The sequence below is a fragment of the Lissotriton vulgaris genome, chromosome 3_1 (genome assembly GCF_964263255.1).
Source record: "Lissotriton vulgaris chromosome 3_1, aLisVul1.2, whole genome shotgun sequence".
Classification (NCBI taxonomy): domain Eukaryota; kingdom Metazoa; phylum Chordata; class Amphibia; order Caudata; family Salamandridae; genus Lissotriton; species Lissotriton vulgaris.
In genome coordinates, this window is record NC_141689.1 from 467,398,852 (window position 1) to 467,423,425 (window position 24,574).

Below are 24,574 nucleotides of genomic sequence, written 5' to 3' on the forward strand. Positions count from 1 at the left end.
AGGACTTCGGTTTGTCTGAGTTCAGTTTCAGACGGCTGTGCTTCATCCACTCTGCTACTTCTTTCATTCCTTCATGTAGGTTGGTTTTGGCTGTGTTCGGGTCTTTGGTGAGTGTCATCAGCGTAGGAGATGATGTTGAGGTTGTGTTGGCGTGCGATGGTCGCGAGGGGGCTCATGTATACGTTGAAGAGGGTGGGGCTGAGTGAGGATCCTTGTGGCACGCCGCAGATGACTTCAGAGGCCTCTGACTTGAATGGTGGAAGGCAGACTCTTTGAGTTCTTCCGGTAAGGAACGAGGTGATCCATTCCAGTGCTGTTCCTTGGATTCCGATGTTTCTGAGGCGTTGTAACAGGGTGCTATGACAGACTGTGTCGAAGGCTGCGGAGAGGTCAAGGAGGATGAGGGCGACTGTGTCTCCATTATCCAGTAGAGTTCGAATGTCGTCGGTAGCTGCGATGAGTGCAGTCTCAGTGCTGTGTTTTGCTCGGAATCCGGATTGTGAAGAGTCGAGTGATTTGTTGGTTTCGAGAAAGGCGGCGAGCTGGTTGTTGACAGCTTTCTCGATGACTTTGGCTGGGAAAGGAAGGAGCGAGATGGGGCGGTAGTTTTTGAGTTCGGTGGGGTCTGCTGTGGGTTTTTTCCGAAGGGCACTGAGATCGGCGTGTTTCCAGCTTTCAGGGAAGGTGGCGGAGTTTAGGGAGCAGTTGATGACGTCTCGGAGGTGTGGTGCAATGATGGAGTCTGCTTTGTTGAAGATGTGGTGAGGGCAAGGGTCTGTGGGGGATCCTGAGTGGATGGAGTTCATCAGGCGGATGGTGTCCTCAGTGGAGATTGGGTTCCATTCATTAAGGATGTTCAAGGGGGGTGGAGGTGCGGCAGAAGGTTGGGTGGGTTGGTCTCCGGGTTGGTTGTTGAAGCTGTTGTGGATGTCTGCGATTTTGTTGTGGAAGGACGAAGCTAGGGAGTCGCAAAGCGTTTGAGAGGGAGTGATGTCGTTGGAGTTGGCTGAGTAAATTCTTTGACAATGTTGAATAGTTCTTTGCTGTTGTGGGCGTTGTTGTCTAGTCGGTTTTTGAATGCGGCTTTCTTGGCAGTCCGGATCAGCTGGTGGTGTATGCGGGTGGCGTTTTTGAAGGCGTCCCTGGTGCTGGTGTTTGGGTCTTTTTTCGAGGCCTTCTCAAGGGAGCGACAGAGTTTCTTGGATTTCTTAAGGTCATCGTTGAACCAGGGAGCGTTTTTGCTGCCTAGTTTGATTTGACGTTTTCTCAGAGGTGCTAGGTTGTCGGCGCTGTTGGTTAGCCATTGAGTGAGGTTAGTGGCTGCTTGGTTGGGGTTCGAAGAGTGGGCAGGGGGGTTTTGAAGAAGCGATGAGGAGATCTGGTCAGTGGTGATTTTGTTCCAGTTTCTTCGCAGAGTAGGTTGAGGATGGTTATGGATTGTGGTCTTTTTGTAGGGAAAGTGAACGCAGCAGTGGTCCGTCCAATGGAGAACTGTGGTGTGACTGAAGGAGATATGTTTGCTGGATGTGAAGATGGGATCGAGTGTGTGGCCTGCGTAGTGAGTGGGGGTATTAACAAGTTGTTTGAGTCCGAGGTTTGCGAGATTGTCCAGAAGGGTGGTGGTGTTGCTGTCGTTGCTCTTTTCCAGGTGAAAATTGAGGTCTCCCAATAGAAAGTAGTCCTCGGAGGGGAGGGCGTGTGGGGTGATAAAGTCAGTGATGTCTTCACTGAATTGTGCGCGGGGTCCTGGAGGCCTGTAGAGGAGGGTGCCTCTAAGTGTGGTCTTGGGGTCGGTGTGGATCTAGAAGTGAAGGTGTTCGGCGCTAGCGAGGTTGACGTCTGAGCTGGTTGAGATGCGGATGGAATTCTTATGGACGATAGCGATGCCTCCTCCTGTTTGTTCGGAGCGGTCCTTACGGATGATCTTGTAGCCGTCCGGGATGGCAATGGTGATGTCTGGGGCTGATGAGGCGTTCATCCATGTTTCTGTTAGGAAGGCGACGTCCGGAGAGATGGTGTCTAGTAGATTCCAAAGGTCGATGGCGTGTCTGTGGACCGAGCGGGTGTTGAGCAGGATGCATTTAAGGTGGTTAGTGTTGGAGCTCTGTTTGGTGCTCGTGGATGAGGAGCTGGTCTTGGTGCAGTCATACTTACAGGATTTGCAAGTGAAGGGCCCATGGATGTGTCCAGGAGCGGCTTGGGCGCAGTTGGGAAGTCGCCCGGGGTTTAGGGCTGAGAGGGTAGAGGCGTCGTATGTAAAGCGGGTGGGGTGGGGGGTACAGGGGCCAGGGGGTCTGGCGCTGGGCGCGGTCCAGGCGCGGACGGGCGTAGACGGGCTTACCTTTGGCGCACCTTCGGCGCAACTGGGGCGCGATCGCTGCGCGTGAACGCTGCGCGCATAGGCTTCTGTCATATATGGATGGTGGGAGGGGAGGGGCGAGGGAGGATCAGCTGGGAGGCGGGATCAGGTCGTAGGGGAAGGCTCCGGTGCACAACAACAACAACAACAAAATGGCGCGATGTTTAAATGGGGTCAGAGTCACAACAGCGCGTATTCTACCTGCCCTGCGCACAACACTGTAAATAGTGAATGCTAAATAAGGTGAGAGTAGGGAAATCGTCAGCAGTGGCTTCAAACACTCTGTAAAGATTTTAAATGGTAAAGCGCTATAACACGCGGCAGCTGGCAGGCAGGCACTATTACTTCTGAGCACTCGATGGGGCAAAGGAGTGGTGATGCGTGGAGACAAGCGGCAGCTAGAGGACTACAAGCGCGGTAATTAATTAAATTAAATCCACTCTAGCGTTAAGTCAAGTGGCAGCTAGTGGAGTACACAGCGCAATGGTTAATTACTTAAACACGCTCTAGAGTTGTGTCAAGCGGCAGGTAGAGGAGTACACAAGCGCGGTAATTAATTAATTAAATCCGCTCTAACGTTATGTCAGGCAGCAGTAGCGAGAGGCACAGAGAACAGAGAAGCAGTTACGATACCAAAAGCAGCAGGCAGCTTGGGGAGCGACCTTCTCTGAGCGCGTCAGGCAGGTCCCTGCACTAATACAGGGACATTAGTAAAATGTATTCCTCTCATCTAATATGTGTGGCACTTGGCAGGGATGGTCAAGAATGTGCATACATCTGTAAACCGATCCGAAGTGCCTCCCATCTCCAATGGAATGAGCTGAATTGTTGGTAAAAGTTTGCCTCACTTTAACATGGTGACAGTATTTAACCAACTGCCATATGAATAGACTCTTCCTTTATTTAAAGTTCAAGAAGAAAACATCAGATGTTCTCCCTACAATCTTACCTTGGGTGCTGTTGATAGCACTTGGAATGTAGGCTGTGCAAAACTAAAGACTAGTGCCTATGGAAGCTCCTCAACCTTTACTAAAGAATGACTCTGTGATTCCAACATGGTTGAACCCACATTGTTTACCTCACTCCAACCCTACAGAAGTGAGACGTGACTTTGCTACTGCCATCTCAGTTTCTATCTCCCTTTTGTCTTCTACAATTCTTACCCCACCTGGAACAGATGTGAAGCTGCTGCAGTGCAGCATAACTCCTTAACAAACACTACATATAATATAAAATGAAAATTCCTTTTTTTCCTCTAATTCTGTAAAATCTGTGTTTTGGGGTATACCTTGGAATGGTGTCATACTCTGGGTGATAAAGATAATATTTTAACTCTCCAAAGAAGCTTGCTCACCTCTGCTTACCATTATCAATATCTCCCTCAATCAGGTCTTCTGAGAAGAGGCTCTAAAGACAGACAATATCCTGAAAAAAGATATGCATAATACCATGAGTGCATCCGTGACAACCATCTCTTGCAAGACTACCAATTTGGCTTCAGATCATGCTGTAGCACAGAGATGGCTATATTACAAATCACAGTCAAAACCCTCCTACCACACACAAAAGTGAACTACCAAGAATTGACTCCAACCTTTGTTCTTCTGGGTCGCCAGAGTATATGTTCACCAGAAATGTATGAGTTTTCTGTGGGTTCAGGGTGCCAACAGGTGAAAAACTAAATGGAGGATATTTTGGAAATTTAGAGAGCATTTGCACATGAAATGCAACTTTAGGCTATTTTTCTTTTGGTCTGCATGAAAACCACAACCATGTATTTTTAACATCTGAACGTCAGTCCTCCCTCTTCCTGACTGGCTGGCTGGAAGATTGTGCTGAAAGTGACCTTTGTCAGATTTGTGCTTTTTTTCTAAAACATGGCAATTCCTTCCAGTCTCCCTCTTGCATGAACATATGCCTGTCAAGAATTGACCTCCACATTGTTTTTTTAGTTGTCTTGAGAGTGTGGGTAACAGACACTGTTCTAAGGGTTCAGTTTGTCTATAGGGGATAAACTGGGTGGGTTGCATTTTGGAAATTTGAAAAGCAGCTGCAAGTGATATGCCAGTTTGGGATGCTTTTCTATTGGTTAAAGATATCAACAGATATCCGGCAGTATGGAAAGATACCACACGTTTATATATAATACCTACACCTCATAAGGATTTTGTTCTTGGGTGCCATATTGTCCTTGCCCTAATAGCCTGCCCATGACAAAGGCCGAACAACACATTTATCAGATTTTTATTTTATTCCCTGAAACATGGTAGTTTTCTTTAGTCTTCTTTAATCGGGAACATATCCCTCCCAAAGCTCAACTCAAATATTCTTCTTCTGTTGAGTGTGGGTTTATAAGACATGGTTGGGTTTCAATGGTTTTGAGAATTTATCTACTCACCAGACACCCCAAAATGCTTTTGATTGGGGTAATTCCATGAGAATTGTCAGCAAGCTGGGGAAAATACCATTCCCAGAATTTTCTTAAACTAAGCTGTCTGTCACAGTAATCTTCTTAATTGTTTCTAAACACTTTTTGACCGGTGAAGGAAGGGAATTCTGGGTAGGTTTGTCAAGGTGCCAGACAAACCTACGCCCAGACTCATATTTCTGTGCACAGTAAGAAGACAGGTGCTGTTTTATGTTTCTTGCTGGGATGCAGTTTGGAACTAAGCTCTATTTGGATTTTTTTGAGGCTAAGAAATAATCCAAACAGCATCCAAGCTTATTGCTGGGACAAGAGTGTGGTACAAAAGGGGGTGGTGATGGACGGAGCATCAGAATCAATCAAACACTCACACCCAGTCAAAAGATCTGGGTTTAATCCATCACCGTTCTTTAGCCCACTCTGCCACCCCAGTTCAGACATGGCTATATGCAAATCAGTCTGACCCTGTGCCTCATGGGAACAGTCCAGCCCGAACTGCCAAGCCATGTCTTCCCTGGACCGGAAACAAGCTTCAGAGGACCACTGGAGTCAAGCTATCCAGGCTGATGAAGGCTGATAGCCAGAAACCGGTCCTTGGATGCTTGATTCCGGTCTGGGAAAGACATGGCTTGGTAGTTTGGACTGGACTGTTCCCATGAGGCACGGGGTCAGAGCTGATTTGCATATAGCCAGTGTCTAACCCAGGGTGGTGTGGAGTGCAAAAAAACGATGGATTTAGGCCCAGATCCTTGTATTGGGGTGAATGTATGACATTGTTCTACATTCTGTCCATCAACTGTATTTTTTGCAATTTTCACCCCGAGTGTGCTGGGTATACTCAGACGTGAGTCCCAGGCTCTCCACACCACTGGAGTCAAGCTATACAGGCTGATGAAGGCTGATAGCCAAAAACCGGTCCTTGGATGCTTGATTCCGGTCTGGGAAAGACATAGCTTGGTAGTTCGGACTGGACTGTTCCCATGAGGCACAGGGTCAGAGCTGATTTGCATATAGCCAGTGTCTAACCCAGGGTGGTGTGGAGTGCAAAAAAACGATGGATTTAGGCCCAGCTCCTTGTACTGGGGTGAATGTATGACATTGTTCTACATTCTGTCCATCAACTGTATTTTTTGCAATTTTCACCCCGAGTGTGCTGGGTATACTCAGACGTGAGTCCCAGGCTCTCCACACCTCTGGAGTCAAGCTATCCAGGCTGATGAAGGCTGATAGCCAGAAACCGGTCCTTGGATGCTTGATTCCGGTCTGGGAAAGACATGGCTTGTTAGTTCGGACTGGACTGTTCCCATGAGGCACAGGGTCAGAGCTGATTTGCATATAGCCAGTGTCTAACCCAGGGCGGTGTGGAGTGCAAAAAATCGATGGATTTAGGCCCAGATCCTTGTACTGGGGTGAATGTATGACATTGTTCTACATTCTGTCCATCAACTGTATGTTTTGCAATTTTCGGCGCAAGAGTGTGGCTCCTGGCTCCAAGCTGGGGCAGAGACACTGTTTTTCCTGAGGCTCATTCAGACTTCACTTTGAGTGGCAGATGTTTGAGTGTCTGCACCCCAGTGAGGAGCCAGGCTGTGTTTGGATTTTTTATGTGGCTAAGAAAAATATCCAAACAGCATCAAGGCTCTTCACAACATTGCAGATGTGTATGTGTCTGCCTGTATCCCAGCCAGACATTGTTTTGCTGTTTTCTGAGACAAATAAAAATTCCAAGCAGCACCCAGGCTCCTAGCTGGGGCACAAGTGTGTGTCTTTGTGCCCTGTTTGGATTTCTGTATCTAAGGAAAAACTCCTTATAGCATCCGAGCTCCTGTGTGCGTGTGTGTGTCTGTCTGTCTGCGCCTATGCCTTAGCCTGGAGCCAGGCACTATTTTGTTATTTTCTGAGGCTCAGAAAAATCCAGAGAGTGTTAGGACTCCTTGCTAAGGTATAAACGTGTGTATAGCTGCCCTCAAGCAAGGAGACAGACTTTGTTTGAGAGACTAAGAAAAATTGCCAAACAGCATCTGGCTTTTTGCTGGGGCACAGATATGTGTCTGCTTCAGCAGGGAGCCAGCTGCTGTTTAGATTTTTCAGAGTATATGAAAACATCCAAACAGCTCCAGGCTCCTCCGTGAAGCTCAGATGTAAGTGTCTACACCCCAGAGAGGTCAGACACTGTGTGTATTTTTCTTAGGCTAAGATTCAATCTAAACAGTATCTGGCTCCTTGCTGGGGTGCGGACTTGTGTTTTTTAGGTCTACTCTACTGCGATTTTACACGTTTTTAGCTTTAATTTAACATGCTGGTGCTTTGTGGGAGATTTAGTATCAATTTTTGTCAGGGACACACCAGATTACATTACTTAAAGGAACGATCAGTACTGAAAATATTATTTTCCACTGACATGGAGAGATCTGGCGACCCGTCCAGTGAACGGGGGATTTAAAAGCAGTACCTCCCTCAGCACCTCCTGCTTACCAGATTCCATCAATAAATACTTAAGTTGTCCTTCTAATTGCCCACAGAATTGAGTGGATACATATAGTTTCACTCCCTTATAGATCCATTTAACATTAAGGTGGATTTGTAGAGTGCTGCATGTACCTGTGAGCGTATTCATGTGCTTCATAGGTGAGTAGAGGCGTGTGGTGAGGCTAGGCCTGAGTTTAGGCAGTCTCACTGGTCCCGCAAGAAGACTAATTGAAAAGTCAGATCTTCAGCTTCTTGTGGAATTTAAGAAGTGAGTAGGAGGCCCTGATGTGTAGTGGGAGATTGTTCCAGGATTTGGCAGCTCAGTAGGAGAACGATCAACCTCTCATTCTACTTCTGTAGATGCGGGGTGTGTGTGCAAGCGAGAGCGATGCTGAACAAAGTTGTCTGGTGGGTTGGTGGAAGTCAAGCCGGTGTTTGAGATATGCGGGTCCCATGTTGTGTAGTGACTTGAATGAGTGTGTGAGAAGTTTTAACTGGCAACACTTTTGTGTGGGGAGCCAGTTGAGGAGTGATGTGGGTGCTGGAGGTCGAGGACGAGTCTGGTGGCGGCATTTTGGATGGTTTGAGGTCTGTGAAAATGATGGGTTGGGATGAGTGCGTAGCTGTAGTCCAATCTGCTTATGATTAGGGCCTTTGTGATAGTACATCTGGTGTCCAGTGGGAGCCACTTGAAGATTTTATGTAACATCTGGAGGATGTGAAAGCATGAGGAGGTGACTGTGTTTATCTGGAACTTCATGGTGAGGTTGGTGTTCATGATGAGGCCTAGGTTCCTAGTGTGGGCAGTTGGGGATGGTGTGGGTCCGGGTTCGGTATGCCACCAGTTGGAGTCCCAAAGTTAGCTCTTATTTCCGGAGATGGACATTTCAGTTTTGTCGGTGTTGAGCTTGAGGCAAAACATGAGCTGGGTGTTATCAGCATAAAAGATAATGTTGATTCTGTGGAATCTCATGATATTAGCCAGATGCGTCATGTACGTGTTGAAAAGTGTGGAGCTGAGTGATGATCCCTCTGGGACTCTGCAGAGGAGGTCCTTGGGTTCTGGTGTTAACGGCTTAAGACAGTCTCATTGTGTTCTTCCAGAGAAAAAAGATACTATCCATTTGAGTGCTGGTCCTTGGATTTCTACTGTGTGTAGTCTGGCAGTGAGTGTGGGGTGGGAGATGGTGTTTAAAGCTACGAAGTGGTCGAGGAGGATGAGGGCAGTGGTCTATCCACAGTCGAGGATGGTGTGTATGTCACCTGTGGCAGCATTGAAGGCTGTTTCGTTGCTGTTGTTATTTCTAAATCCTGATTGCGAATCATCCAGGAATTTGCCTTCTAGGTGGTCAGAGAGATGTCTATTGATGGTCTTCTTGATGACTTTGGCTTGGAAGATGAGCAGCGAGATGGCTCGTAGTTGCTGAGCACGGTGACTTGGCATGTTTTCAGCTATCTGAGAAGGTGGCTGTTTTAAGGGAGGTGTAGATGATGGAAGTGAGTGCAGCTCTGATCGTGTCTCTTCCAAGGTTTTAGAAATGGTGGGGTAGGAGTCTGTAAGCGCCCCTTAGTGGACTGTCTTCATTATTGCTGCAGTGTCCTAGACAAATAGAGGGGTCCATGCTGTCAGTTGGTAGTCTTTGGTTGATGAAGTTAGCAGACTGGGAGGTCAATGGGGGTGACTGGGGTTAGAAGTTGCTGTAGTTCTCGATTATTTTTTCATGGGGGAGGTCAAGGTGGTTGTTGCAGGATTCTTGTGCAGAGGACATGGTGTTGGTTGCAGCTGTTGGGTTGGTGAATTCCTTGACTTTGGCGAAAAGTTGTTGCGGTTGCGGTTGTTAGAGCTAGATTCGATTTTCAGGGTCAGGGCCTTTTTCTTGTTCTTTCACTTGATAGGGATAGTATCTAAGTGCGTCCCTGTAGCTGTTTCTGGTTCCACAGGGGGTTTTCCATTCCCTTTCAAAATGTTTGCGAACTCTATGTTGTACCAGCTTCTTTGCTTGCTGGATCTTTTGGGTTTGATGTTTTTCAGGGGTGCCAGGGTATTGACCCATGTGGTGATCCAGTTATTGAAGTTGTTTGTGTCATTGATGTGGTCGTTGGTCGGGTCTGGGTAGTTTAATAGGAGGGAGTTGAGCCATTCTGTTTCTGTAACTTTCATCCAGCAGCAGCTTAGGGTGTTGCTGGACTCCGTAAGGGTGGTTTGTGGCCCTGTTTTGTAAAAGTGTACAATGTAGTGGTCATTCAATATGAGTGGAGTAATGTGGCTGACTTTAACCTCGTCACTGGAGGAGAAGATTTTGGCGTCTGTGGGGTCGTCGAGATGAAAGCGGAGATCGCCTAGGCATATGAAGTCTTTGGTGCCCATGGCGAGGGATGCGGTGAGGTTGGTGAGGAAGTTGCTGGAGTGTGTCTGAGGTCCTGGGCACTGGTAGGCGAGGGTTTATTGGATAGTAGTTTTGCTGTCTGTTTAAAGCTTAAAGTGCATGCATTCCATAAAAGTGGCTTCTGGGTCAGTGTAAGAGGGACACTTGATGGTGTTTCTGTGGATGATAGCGAATCCTCCTCCTGGTTTGTGGAGTTGGTTTTGGTGTAGGATTTTGTATGCAGTAGGGATGGCTGCGGCGATGTTCGGCGCTGATGTGGGATTGAACCTGGTTACCGTGAGGAAGTGGAGGTCCGATATGTTGTAGTCAATGAGGACTCAAATCCAGTGGAGTGCTTGCTGTGTGAGCGTGTTGAGGAGTATGCATGCGAGTGACTGTTGTTGTGCAGGATGGCTGTGTGATGCAGTATGAGCGAGGGTCTAGAGTTCTGGCTTGGTGAGGGGTAAAGTGTGTGTGTGGGAGCACTGTGTGGAGGCACATGAGGTGGCAATGCAAGCAGTCAAAGGAACCCACTGTGGACTGATGTACGACTTCTTAGCAGCGTTTGTGGAGTTCACCAGCAGTGTAGCTGCAGGAGGCGTTTGGACCAGGGTTTCTGGCGCGGGGCAGTGCCCAGGCACTGACTTGTGCAGATGGGCTTGCCTTTGTTTTGTAGACGTGAAGAGGCTTCATTAAGTAGGGCCTTAAAGAGTGGGAGGAGCGTGGAGGGGGGTGAGCAGGCTGAAGAAGAGTGAGAAAGGGGGAGCAGCAAGGCAGTTAAACAATCTGCAGAGCAATTCGGAGAAGAAAAGCTGACAGGCAAGATCAAAATGCAAAACTGGGCAGTAAGAGGAGGGAAAGATGCAAAAACGGACAGTTCAGAGGAACAAAGGATGCAAAAAGGAGCCGTCAAACAGAGGCATGGGCAGATGGAACAGGTGTCACAAATAAAGAAAGAGTAGTTACCGAGTTGGGAGTGGAAAAACCAGCTAACAGGAAACCAGCAGGAGACAGACACCAACACGAGTCTGAAGGGCAAGGTGGGGTCAAGGTCGCACTGAAGCAGAAGAGAGATGTCTGAGTACCTACTCCTGCTTGCGATTGAGGTCTGCTGGCAAGTAAACTTGACTTTTACTCACAGAACGACATACATGCACATTTGCAACGGTCTTTCTTTTCGGGCCTATTAGTGAATGAATAATTGTAAAGAATGGCATTGGAATGTATTGAAAATACAAATGTGTGTGTTTTTGTATATGTATCTACAGCCATGAATAAGTCACCTCATTTTGACGAAACACGTGTTGGCTAGCTCCTTGCTGAATACATGTTGCTGATTGGCAAACGTTTGGCTTTTGTCTGTCATTTGAATCAACATTAACTGATATAACAGTAATTGTGATAACGCAAATTATTTTATTGGACTTCTTTTTGAGTGCTTGAGTCCTAAATTCTTTCTCATGTTTACAATGAGGTATGCTATATCAACATGTTTTAAGACAGTAAATTGCTATTGTAACATTATAACATCATCCATATATGGTTCATAAGCCTTGTACATATTCCCTATACTATAAGATCTGAGATGTGCGGTCCTCTAAACCACTACTACCTATTCCAAAATTGATAATTTTATAACCGACTTACAAGAATTTTGTTCATGCATAAACCTGCTATTGAACTTGCTGACAAGGGGCAGTTGGGAGGTCTAGCAATTTTATTGCAGTTAGAATTCCGTGGATCACCCATTGTTATTGAGTCTGATTACATTATTGTTCTCAAAATTCAAATTAAAGTAGTCAATAATAAATAATGATAAAAAGTCAATAAGCGCAAATTCATATTTTATGTTTATATTTCACGTGATAAATTTTCCAAAGCTGTAACTTAAACAATCTTACGGAAATGTACAAAAGATCAATTAACTCAGCAAGCCATAATTATTCTAATAGTAACAGGTGAGTTCAACAAAGTTTTGTAAACAGGTAAAATAATACCCGACTCTCAGCTTGGAGTGAGCTATTCCTAATGTGAATTCTATATTTATATCTAAAAAGAAAGAAAATGCTCACATGTGGACCAAATTATTTATCAATATACTAATAATCTAAATGTCAGGATTTTTCGAGACATCCTTGCAAAACTAACATATTTTATGTTCTTTTCCCATTGTAGGCAGGGGTTATAATGAGGTCCATAGTGCAATTTCATATTTTTGTGGATTTTGGAACGAGTTAATATCGTTTATTTGAATAAAGTATGTTTTTGGTATAGTCCATGGTTGCCCTTCTTGCATAACATTTGCCACCCACAGTGCAGTGAAGCCAGGTCATAGAACAATTCTATACAGTGTTGGCTCTGCCCCGGCCAGAAAGAAGGGCCCGACAGACCGGATTCCCAGCCAGCCATTCCCTAATGGGACTGCACAGCAGAGCCAGGTGTAAACAGCTAAGAAGCTCTCCTGGGCTGAAAACTGCCCCAAGGGAACACCTCTACATCCCACCTTCCTCAGGCGCTGGGCTTTCTTAAGACGACCCTCAGGTGCCCCTTCCTACATCACACAGGCTTCGGGCCAGAACATTGCTGGTTTCTTTCGAAGGTGCATGCACCCTTGTATGAGCCAGTGATACATAATGCATATCCAGCATGTGGACCTGTGGTGGAAAGAGTATGGTCACATCTGCTACAGGTGGGGGACATTCCCAGCAAATGTAGCAATTACCCACATGTGATAACAGCTGGGGTCGCCTTCGGGAAGTAGGGTCCCTCCAGGGTGAGAATCGTAGTCCATCTTGAGGTCTTCAGGTCAAGCAGTACTGGTGGCAGGAAGCAGCATGACGCTGTGTGTTATATTGTTTATTTCTGTTGTTTAGGTGAAGATGAGGGGTTTTATGTTGTCCTCGCTCCCTATAATCTAATGCACATGTTAAACATGCAGCAGTGCTGGGCTCTGCTTGGAGCGGCCATTTCACAGTCTAGCAAAAACAACACCAGCCCTCGAATAAAGTTTTGTTTTTAGATCACACCATGAAAGACACATGAGCCAAAAAGACTCGGGTTTAGTTCACAGGCTAACATTGCTTCAAAAAGTTGCTGTCATGTTATTATTATGGGATATTTCCCATAGCCACCACAGCTGCATCACACTGCTCTCTTTGTTCTTTCCTAAAAATAAAATGTTTTTTCGTCTGGGTTGTACCATAAATATCTTGCAGTGGGGGTTTATTGTACCTCATCTTGTGAACAAGCAATAATAAAAACATATCACAACTCTGGGCGCGAGATGCAGACAAAACGTGTCACTAAGGCTGTTTTGAAGGAGATTATCTGTGTGCATGCAGCAGCTCGTGGAAGAAACTAAAACGTCTTTCTTTCCTCTTTTGTGTTACAGCGCTGAAGAAGGCGAGATCCACCCCGAAATCTGCAGACTCTACATCCAGTTGCAATGCTGCTTAGAAATGTACACAACGGAAATGCTGAAATCCATATGTCTTTTAGGATCCTTACAACTGCAAAGGAAAGGTATGTTTGCTTATTAAACGCACATTTATACTCATCTAATGTTCATTTTTAGGAGGATAGTCCTATGAGGACATGGCATGAAGACAACCTATTTCCAGTCCTGTACTTCGTGAACCAATTGGGTGAATTCTGGAACGGGTAGTCTTAGATTAGATGAGTGGAGGATTGAATTATTACATCTGAATGTAATCTTTGTTAATAGGAGAGTCTGGGGCAGGACGAGTTGTGATGGTGCCGTTAAGTCAAATTGTTACCCTGTTCTAGTGAACTCAGCAGAACAGTTTTCGTGACTCATAGTTAAAATGTCAGTATAATAAACCATCAAGGAGGACTAGTTTTGATTGAGAAAATCTTAAATAGATATATATATTTCTTTACTGGAGATAGGCACACCAAGTAGCTTTTTTATATCATTGTCTTCTCCTAATGCAGCTGTTTTGTTAATAACATAAAACAATAATGGTGGATGATAGTCAATCAATCAATCTTTTATTGTTTAAGTTAATAAAAACCATCACAAGGTGGATGATAGTTTCGCATGGGGCTGGAGCGGCCATTTTGCTGCTCTGGCATTTTCCCAATAGGATGCAGGGTCGAGGGTTACTGTATTCCAGCCATGCTCCCAGGTCTCATTCCAGTTGCAGCGTCTTTCATTCTGTGGGTGGTTTGAGCATTTTTGCCAGGAATGATTGTAATTTCTATCCTGGACCTGGTTTTGCAGTACCATAAATAATTCAGGTAAAGAATCCAAGTAGTTGTTTGCGGACTTTGACTTCAGTTTCATGTCAGCACTCGCCTGGCCTGTGCATATACGCATATAACCTAGATGACCTCCAGAACAGACTTGGCTTTGGATTCCCTTGAAGGCAATTATTCTAAAAGCTTTTACACATTTGCTAGCCACTTGTAATAAGAATACACTTTTATTTCCCCAAATCTTTTATCATCTTTCTTGCTGTTAATGTCTTAACTTTTAAAAAACTTCAGATCTCTTCACCCAGCACTTCTTCACCACCTGCTTCTTTTTTTGTGATGCCTGATTGAGTATTAGACCCCCTGTAACCTAATTCTCTAGATTCGCCTTTAACACTTCAGCAGGACTGATTCACCATCTTCAGTGAGTGGGAGAACTCATTCGTGTGATAAGAATGTAAGCGAACTAAGCATATGGGGAGCATTACAAAAAGGTGAACATGCAACATAGCCTGCTAAGAGCCTGCGTGGCATTGTCAGCACTTGAGGAGACATGTGCAGTGCCTATATAGGCGCAGCCCCAGTGCGCTGATGTCAGTTTCTTTCTATACGCTGCAACCAGCGGAGATCCGGGAAGAGCTACCCCCAGTCATTATTTAGGTCTCGCTGAGCCAGCGCATGCGCTGCTCTGCGAGACATTTAGTCAGTGCCATTTCAAAGTGCTCCCATCAGCTTTGCTTGACCACCAGCTTCCGGCCACGCGCGCAGCTGGCATAGGGCTTTCTGCATTCCACACATGGCTGGATCAAGGCTTTCCTTTCGAATGCTCCTCCCGCTCCCCCACCACAGAGCGTTTCCAGCTCCTGCCGCTGGCTGCTGCTCCGGTGACATCTGGCCACTTTCACTTTAATGGCCGAGGGGCCGCGTCTTAACACTAACTGCCTGCACTGCACTTGTCCTCTCTGTGAGGGACGCTTCCATGGCTCGCAGCTGGCGGGGCATGCTGTCAGCTTCCAGCCGTGCACGAGGTGCCCCGGCGGTGGCCCGCCCGCTCTCTGATTTCCCAGGAACACGCTCCAGGAAGGAGTGCCTTGGCAGTCTGCCAGTGTACACAGCCAGGAAAGGACACGCTACCCCTAGGCAGATCCCACCAGTTATAGCAACCAAGGGACAGTTTTTTAAAGCCTTAACCAAACTCCCCCCCCCCTCCACCCCCCCCACACACAAATGTCCACCCTACTGAGAATCCTCGCTGAAATACCAGCCGGCGAAATATGCGGCATAATGCAGCACGTTTTTGACAGTATTACTTCATTATTGTAATAGTGTCTGAGAATTGCGTTCACCTTATTATTTACAATTTAACCCTCAACTACAACAATAAGCAACTTAAACATTACCATTCAACATTTGTGAAAAGTGTTCCAGTGTGCAGGAACCTGAGCCTCCCTATGTTTTGTGACTTTTGATCTGTTTGAACTAGAAACAATCTTTTTTCGTGCAGTCTGCAGATTATGTGGTTAATCACTAATACTTAAAACTGGAATTAAAAATGAATATTTACATATGGAAGTAAAGCGCATATGTTTCTTTTTGACTATTATTCTTATAGCTCTAAACATCCCTTATCTCATCCTTCAAAGTGTTGTATTCCAAATATTTGGGTTTGTCTATGCTGGTAGGTGCAGTGAATATGATATCTGACAGTAGGTAGTTGGGAAGAGTGCTATCTCCTTGTTTGGAGCTTCTGAAATCTCAATACCATTAGTCTTTCATACTATATGGTTTCACTTATTTCGAAGGTTTTCCACATGACCTTCTTTAACGGTACTTGGTAGATTTGGGGGGTGACAAAGCCATCTATAGGTTTTGCACTGGGGGTGACAGTTGCAGACTTCATGAGTCTCAATCTGTGTTTGTGTAGACAAGGTGGACATAGTCCCTACCTGAGTTTTCTGAGCAACCTTAGAGGTAGGGTCAGAAAAGGGCTGTGCTTTGGTCTGACTCTAGGACTCAGCCAGTTGGGAAACAGCTGGACGGCAACATCCTTTTACTCTTGGATGCGTTTATGCAAGATGCGGAGAGGCCCCCCCTCCGCCCCTCACCCCCGATCTGTGCTAGCCACTGCTGGTTGCTGTATTTTTAGTAGTTTTTGACCAATAGAAGTTAGATTTTTTTTTAATCTAATGATTATGCAGCAGGTGATGGCCTATGTGGCAAATCAATAATCATGCAGAAAATGCGGGTCCCACAGACTCTCTTATCACGTTATATCAGTGGCCTTTACTATAAACAACAAAGAGCAGTCTTCTACAAAGACTGAAATGTAATATTTCAGCCTGGACAGAACTCTTAACTATAAAAAAATGTATTTTCAAGCACAATTTAGAGGGACAGTGTGCAAACAAGTAATCAGATCTGCTAACCCAAACGACTCCCTGACCTGATGTGCTGCTCAAGGGGTTAATGAGAGAGGCTCTTGGGTGGACCACTGGGTAAAGAACCAGCATAACTTGTCACTGGACAACTATGAACTGTCCATTTCTTTTCATTGTGATTACAAACTTAGAGGGCAGATTACGTGAATTTTACCATGACGTCTATAATGGCATACCAGTTAAAAATGGTTCCAGATAAACTCTGCAAACAGTGCTTTTTTGCCCATGTTTATCTGTGCCATGCTTTCGCACTGATCGTATATGCAAATGCTGGTGCAAAAGTCCCAATAAGCGTACTTTCTCCTAGTCGCACCTAGAAACATGAAAATTAGGTTATAAGGACATAATGGATCCAATAAATAAACAAATCTAGTTCCAGTGTTATTAAAACACACTAAGGGACAGTTTTATCAACACTTTGTGCCAGGCCAAAATCCCCAAAAGTCTTGCAGGCCGGCACTATGTGTTCTGGGAAATCCTTTTCAGCTACATTCCCCGCCCCCCTCCTTTGGAAAGTTGCTCAAAGTATTTCAAGTAGTGATTTGCAATACTATGCATCAATGGGGCATCCCATGGATGGTACTAGGTCAGTCCCATGCAACCACTAGTAGAGAAGCAATGCTAGTCTCAAGCAGATAGCTTTGCACTACGGTGCCTGGTGTGTGCATGGCGCAAGGCAAACCCCAAAAAACATTGGCATAGCCAAGAGGTCTCGCGTTTGGGACCGTATAAGTATTCAGTTATGCAGCACAATATCCTTGGTGCAACAACATTAACTGTTGCATGGCTAAACACTAATAAGGTCTCAAAGGCGAGGCCTATTGGCTATGCCAATGCTTGTTTGATTTTTTGTCGATATTTTTTGAAGACCTTGTCTACTGGTACATTGGGATGTCTGCTTGAAAAGCTGGTTTCAAACCTTGTGGTACCTGTCATAAACAGATATCGGTGACGGATCCACATTTGGTGTGCCTCTGGTGAATGGAGCGCGACCACAAAACCTGTGTTGACTGCTGCGCCATGCACCCTAAGACCTTGAGGGAGCGAGCCCTCAAGCTCTTTGATACTCTGCGACATTGCGACGCTCAAGATCTCAGTTGAGAGGAAGGTCCTAAGATCGTTTGCGGAACTACTCCAGGCGCTCGTTGGTTACAGTCCAACTTGTCTGGGAAATTGTGTAAGTCCCACAGGCAGAAAGAGAGCAAGAAGTTGAAGAGATCTTCAACTTAACCATGTTAGTCAAAGTCATCTGATGAGATAAGGGAGCATCGGCATTCCAATCTAGCTCTGTGGAGGAGCCTGGGCTGTCTCTGCACCTCCCAGAGTTTCCGGGAGCTGGAGAGTGAACCCTTCCCAGTTATGAGAATTCTATGAGGCCATGCACCTCATATTTGGGCAGCCTATCCCTGCTGGAGTGCCTCTAGGCCCCACTGGCTCTTGGGGGGCCCCTACTAGTCTTCCACTTGTGGGTACGCCCCTGCACAAGTCAGTCCCCTTGGATCTGTTGATGGGTTGGGATCGGTGCCAGCTAAGCCACCTTGACCTTCCCCAACACCTGCTCTAGTGCCGACGCCCTGGGCACCACAGATGTTCTACTGCTGCGCCATCTTCGTAGGCATCCCCTACTCCGACACAGAGCTGGATGGGTATCACTCGTGCCCACAGGGAAGAAGACCCCTCATGTTGGAGCCAGTGCCTTATTCTTTTGATAGGCCTGGATTTGGGGTGAATGGGTGGGTCTGTGAACGCTTATGGCTACCAATACCCTGTTGAAGACACTGAGGACAGAAGTGCTTCAGCTGGGAGTTACCCCATCTGAACCCTTACTCCCAGTGGAGTACTTACAGATGTCTTTCTTGAGGCCTGGTCCTAGGACAATTGCCCGCCCCCATTGCCTGCTAGCAAAAGTAGCACCTAACAGGTGTGGGATTCCTATAGCTCGAGGCTCAGGACATATTGTGTGGGGTCGAGGACAACCAGTTTTTATGTTTATTTTGTCCTTGGGGAAATTAGGCCCAATCCCCAGCAGCACAAACCCTTTAACTTTCAGCTCACAGTACCACATTATGAATCAGTGAAGGGCATTGTCTAGAGTTAAAGTATATTTGTGTCCATATGTTAATGCTGTTCGAACTTGTATTGATGGTTCAATAATGCAAAGACTCCATTACAAGGGTGAGCACTTTAAGGAAGTGTTGTAAGCTCAGACTGCACTACTGATAGTGGTTCCAGTATAAAAATGTGCACCCACGTTTGCATAGTTTAATCATACATGAGGCTATGTATAAATGATCTCAGAATGCTCTCCGATTAGATGCTTATATTTGCAGAAGCCTGAAAGCAAGCTTGATGATTATTTCCTTTAAAAATACAATGTTCACAGAAAAATTCAAGTTTTGCTAAACTACTGTAAAGTTTTAGGTACCATTTCTTTAAGGAATCATTCAGTAAAATGTGTTAATGCATCCTAGTATTTCCAATAATATTCATAATGGAAAAACAGTGTAACCAGTTTAAACACGATTATAGGGAAACAGGGAAATAAACAAGCACTTGCAATTTGTTAATGTGTTTCTAGTTTTGGCGTGGTTTTTGTAAAACTTTATTGTTTTGGGAGATGCTGGGCCCTCACCATTATAACAAAAATTTTGATCTAAAAAAAACATGTATTGTTACAGTAGTCCGTTGCATTGAACAAAACGACTTTGTGTGCTGATATGCTCCTTGTTAAAGAACAGAATGCTGTCACTTACAGTTAAGTCAGCCAATGTATATATATATAGAGAGAGAAAGAATTTGAATAAAAGCAAAATGTCTTCGTTAACGCCATACCTAATTAGAGGCCCAATTGTTAAAGATAATCACTAAAAGTACACCCAGTGATAAATGTCCTAGCATTAGTGCAGACTTATGGTTTTCATGAATTTGTAAGAATTTAAAGAAGTAAGCTAGGAAATAGTCCAACTAAAAAATATTGGTGAACTGCATTTTAACATGAGCAAATATGTATGTGCAGATTTGCTCACTCGAAAAACTGATGAGTTGTTACAAGTTCACTTTTTCTCCAACCCCTTTTTTTTCAACCCTGGAAAAAGTTTTACTTCCGCCCTTGTCAGGAGTAAATTTACAACCCTTATCTGTATGGAAAAAGATTAGAGAAGAGCTGGTGAAAAACCCGAAAACATGCAAATTAGTAGGTTTGCCCAGACTCAAAAGTGAATTCCAACCCTGAAGCTATGGCTTACCCCTACATCCAGCCTCAGGATGTAGGTTTGTGGAAAGGTGGCAAACTATGTGAATTGTTAGTATTCAAACCATAGTATGAGCCCTGGCATAATCAGAGAGGCTGTTATCAGAGCTCTTATATAATGAGATTACTGAAATAATTTGTCACTGCGCTACTTGGCACCAAAAGGACAAGTGGATTTCTTTACAAGAGAAAATAGATTTATGAAGCAACCTGTCCCATGGACAAGTAGATATGTTATAGATTTCCACACCCCTGACCTAGAAGCACAAAAGTGCCACTATGGTTAACTAGTTACGCCGAATGGGACAAAGTCACGAGTTCAAGCCTACCGTGATGGAGCGCGGCTTGGATACAGGGACCAAGTTAGGTCCTCTGAACAAAGTACCAAAGTTCAGAGTGTTAGGAGATCCTGTGTTGAGGATGCGCTGCGCAGTAGCGATTCCAAGAAGTTGTGATGCTGCAATGTGGAGTCCTGTGTCATCGTCAAGGATTCCATTCATGAGGTGCTTGTGATGAGAATTTCTGAGTCAAATATGTGTGGCACAACGGTGGTTTCGAAGAAGCCACGGGTTTGCAGCGAAGAGTTCTGCCTCTTCTCCAAGGATTCCATCAAGGATGCGTCACACATTGGCGGTTCCAAAGAGACCTCGGGCTGCAGTGCGAGACCCGACATCAGGGATGCATCGTGCTGCAGCGGTTTTAAGGTTGAGCTGCAAGGAGGTGCTTTGCTCTGCGTGGGTTCCGTCCACAGGATCACAGCTGACCTGGCACAGCACCTTCAGGCCCACTTTCAGGGGTCTAGTACTGTGATGGCACCACTTGGAGATAAGACTCATTGCAGACAGAGTCCAGGTGTTAGGCTCAAGGTGGGCGGAGCCTTTTATGTTCTTGAGGCTCTGATCAGGAGGCCAGGCAACTAGCCCTGGGAGTCACTCTGGTGACCCTTGGTTCAAGAAGCAGGTCCAGTCTTTTCACTCAGGCAGGAGGGGAGCGGAGTAGCATTCCATTTTGTGGAGTAGCACAGCAGTCCTTCTGAGTCTTCTACACGCACAGCGGTGTACCGTAGAGTTGAGTTTGAGAGTCCATTATTTATACCTGGTGTCCACTTTGAAGTAGGAGATGGTTCTGGAGGTTTCCATGCACAGATGTGCTTTGAATTCCTTGCCTTCCTGCCTTGGCTTCAACTTGTCTGGCGTCACAATAGACTAGTGTCAAACCCATTGTGGGTATGTTCAGGCAGAGCCTTTGTGATGTGCAAGTGTGAAAGGTGACAGCTCCTCCCCCTCATCAAGTCAGAGATAGCTCATCTGCTAACACCTATGTTCCTTTGACTCACTGTTTGGGAGCAGTACACAAAGAGCAAGTGACAGCTACACTTAGTCATGTGACCCAGGATACAGGCTGTAGGCACCAAAACGTAAGGACAAGAAAATGTCAACTTTCTAAAAGTGACATTTTCGGAATTGTGACTTCAAATTTGACTTTACCATCAGAGAGGGGTTTAAAGTACAGTTCCTTAGACACCAAACTCAATATTTCTACTTACTCCCAATTGAAAGTTAGCATCTGTTAAATGTAATAAGGTAATCCAATGTTATCCTATGAGAGAGGTAGACCTTGCAGTAATGAAAAACAAATGTAAGAGTTTGTCAGTACCGGGACATTTAGAGCTTAAAAGTACATATCCAACTTTTCTAAATAAACAGGACATAGCCCTCTGGGCTGTATAGGGTTTACCCTAGGGGTGACTTATATATATATATATATATATATGTGTATATATATATATATATATGTGTATATATATATATATATATATATATATATATATATATATATATATATATATATATATATATATATATATATATATATATATATATATATATATATATATATATATATATATATATATATATATATATTAAAAAGCAAGGTTTAGGCATGGCAAACAGGTTATTTTGCCAGGTCGAATGGCAGTTTAAAACTGCACAAACAGGATGCAACAGCTAGCACGAGACATGTTTAAAAGACTATGTAGTGAGTGGCACAATTAGTGCTGCAGGCCCACTAGTAGCATGAAATGTACAGGTCCTGGGTACATGAACTACGACTCTACTAGGGACTTATAAGTAAATTAAATGTGCCAATTGGGTGTAAGCTAATGTTACAAAGGTTAAAGGAGAGAGCACAACCATGTTATCACTGGTTAGGCGTGGTAAAGAGCGCAGAGACCAAAAGCCAGCAAAAATAAAGTCAGCAAAAACAGGAGGATGGAAGGCAAAAAGTTGGGAATAACCATGCAAGGATGGCAGATCCAACTTGTGTTCCCCCATCTGATAGTAGGGAGAACTATCCACCCTAATGAGAGTTCTCATCACTTAGGCAGAAGAACCTGTAGAGACCATCAGCATTGGTGTGGTCAGTTCTAGGGTGATGGTCCACGGTTCAGTCCATTCTCTGTAGGGAGAAGGACAACCTCAACAGTTTGGGATTCTCAACCCTCGTCTGCATTAGCCATCTGAGGTGTCTCTGATCTGTCTGAATCTGGATGTGAGCCAAAAACAGGTATAATCTTGAATTCTACAGTGCCCAGACCACTGCAAATGCTTCTTTTCTATTACACTCCACCTCTGTTCCCTGGGAAGTAACCTCCTGCAAATGAAGGCTACTGGTTGATCTAGGCCCTCTTTGTTTAGCTGCATGAGCACTGCCTATATGTCATGCTGTTAGGCATCTGTCTGCACAATGAACTCCTGGGAGAAATCAGGGGCCTTGAGCACAGGGGCCGTGCACACGGCTTTCTTCAGGGTGTCTAAAGCAGTCTGGCACGCCTCCGTCCAGTTCACTTGTCTGGACTGCTTCTTAGCAGTCAGTTCGGTCACAGGAGCAACAATGGTGCCATAACCCTTGACAAACCTCCTGTAGTACCTGGTGAGACTCAGGATGGCTTTCACCTCTATCTTGTTTTTTGGGGGCACCTAAGGTCTGAATTATGACCTGGATGGAACGCACCTTGCCTCCTCCCCCTTGGTGACTCAAGTAAACCACAGATCCCTGCCCTATCTGGCACTTACTGGCCTTGATAGTCCGGCCTGCTCTCTGCAGATCTTGTAGCACTTCTATGAGCTGGAGACCGCAATGTCGTCTACTACGCAGCACTAAAATTCTCCAATCCAGTCAGGACCTGATTGACCAATCTCTCGAAGGTGGCAGGGGCATACCTCAACCCAAAGGTCAACTTTTAGAACTTAAAATGGCCATCAGGAGTAGAGAACGACGACCTTTCTTTGGCTCCCTCAGTTAAGGTGATATTCTAAGATCCAGATGTCAGAGGAAACGTGCTGGGGAACCTAGCAGATCCTAACCGACCAACGAGATCAGGGGATGGGGTGTGCGTCAGTCTTAGAGACTGCATTGATTCCCATGTAATCCAGGCAGAACAGGAGTTCAGGGTTGGTACCTAGAGGGGCAGAACCACTGGGTTGGTCCAAGGGCTGCTTCAGGGATCAATTAACATAGTTCCAGCATTATGGAGACTTCCTTCTTTATGCTGGCTCCCATTTTGTTAGATAGCCTGTAGATCTTATTTATCACAGGCATACTGTCCCCAGTGTCAGTATTATGGGTACACCTTGTAGTGGGAGGTCGGAGAGAGGCTCGCTGTCCTCCCCCACTCCATCATCCGTGACTAGGAGCATAGTAATCCCAAATATCTCCAAGTGGGGTTTTAAGCACTTAATATGCAGAACCTGTAAAGGGTTTCTTGGGATCTTGAGTTCCACCAGTTAGGTGACATCCCCCTTACAATCTTTCAACTAATAGGGCCCAGATCATCAGTCTTGTAGGACCCGAAGCTCAACAGGCTCCATCAGCCACACTTTATGGCTATGCCTTCTGGTCATATCATTGTTTCATAACTTCCTGCCTGGCTTCCAGATTCTCCTTCGCATTCTTCCACAAGCTCTTCATCTGGGTTCAGAGGGCTAACATCTTGCTGAAAACATCCTGAGGAACTTTCTTGGGAGCCTGTTCCCAAACCTTCTTCACCAGACAGAGAGGCCCTCAGCCTTGATGCCGATACGGAACTTCAAACGGGCTGCATACAGCCCCCTTCTGCTGTACCTCCCTGTATGTAAATATCTGGCATGCTCTTGGGTTCAAACATCCCGTGATCATGTCTTTAAGGGTCTTGTTGAATCAGTGCACTGGTCATTCTGAGGCTTGGCTGATGTCCTCAGAGGAATAGCCTCCGGGTACTGGGTGGCTTGATCCACCAAGACGAACCTGTTGCCCAGGGCTGTCTTGGGGTCCAGAGGCCCAACAATGTCCATGCCCTCCCTTTCAAAGGGAGTGTCAGGGACTGGAAGGGGAACCAGGAGAGTCTTGCGCTATCCTCCTGACTTCCCAGTGGCCTTGCAGGTGGGACATCACCTGCAGAACATATCTTAGGCCACCTTCATCTGGGTCCAGTAGAAGTGGGTGACAAGCCAGGTCATGTCCTGCCTTGGGTTACTTGCCAGGGAAACATCATGAGCCAGCTCCACTTGGAAGGTCCTGTAGCACTGGAGGACCAACACACGATTTGCAACAGGTCCGGAAACCTTAGGCTTGCTATACAAGAAACCATTCTCCAAGCAAATCAGGTGATCACCAGAGGTGTTGTCAGCTTCCTGGGCCCTGGCCTGCTGCTGCCGGACCTCCAAAGTAGGGCACTTCTTCTGTGCTCTGCAGAACTCCTCCCTGGTGAGACCTCGTTCCTTCTGCTAATTGGTCAGTTCAGGTATGTTGCCAGAGCGGAATGTCCTCTCCTGTAGGTTTCGCCTCTTCCCAGACCATAGTTGTTTTAGGACTGGGTTTCCCATGTTCTTTGCCCTTTCTCTTTTTTGCACATATCTGGACCATTGTCTCAGGGTCCAGGTCCTCCCGACTGCCCTCTTGGGAGGGCATGATACTTGTGGTCAGGCACACCCACTCAGGAAATCCCAACATCTCCAGGTGGGACTGGAGCTCCACTTCTTTCCAGAAGGTGTGCTCCGGGTCATTACCGAG

General features: G+C 45.6%; 1 protein-coding gene across 1 annotated transcript in view; it reads left to right on the plus strand.

Annotated features, from left to right (window-relative positions):
* The window catches only part of RGS7BP (regulator of G protein signaling 7 binding protein), a 775,003-nt gene that overhangs the window by 520,849 nt on the left and 229,580 nt on the right, over positions 1–24,574 (plus strand). The window contains exon 3 of the mRNA XM_086960688.1: positions 13,011–13,141. Coding sequence (XP_086816814.1) covers positions 13,011–13,141 — 131 coding nt within the window. The remainder of the gene's footprint in view (positions 1–13,010; positions 13,142–24,574) is intronic.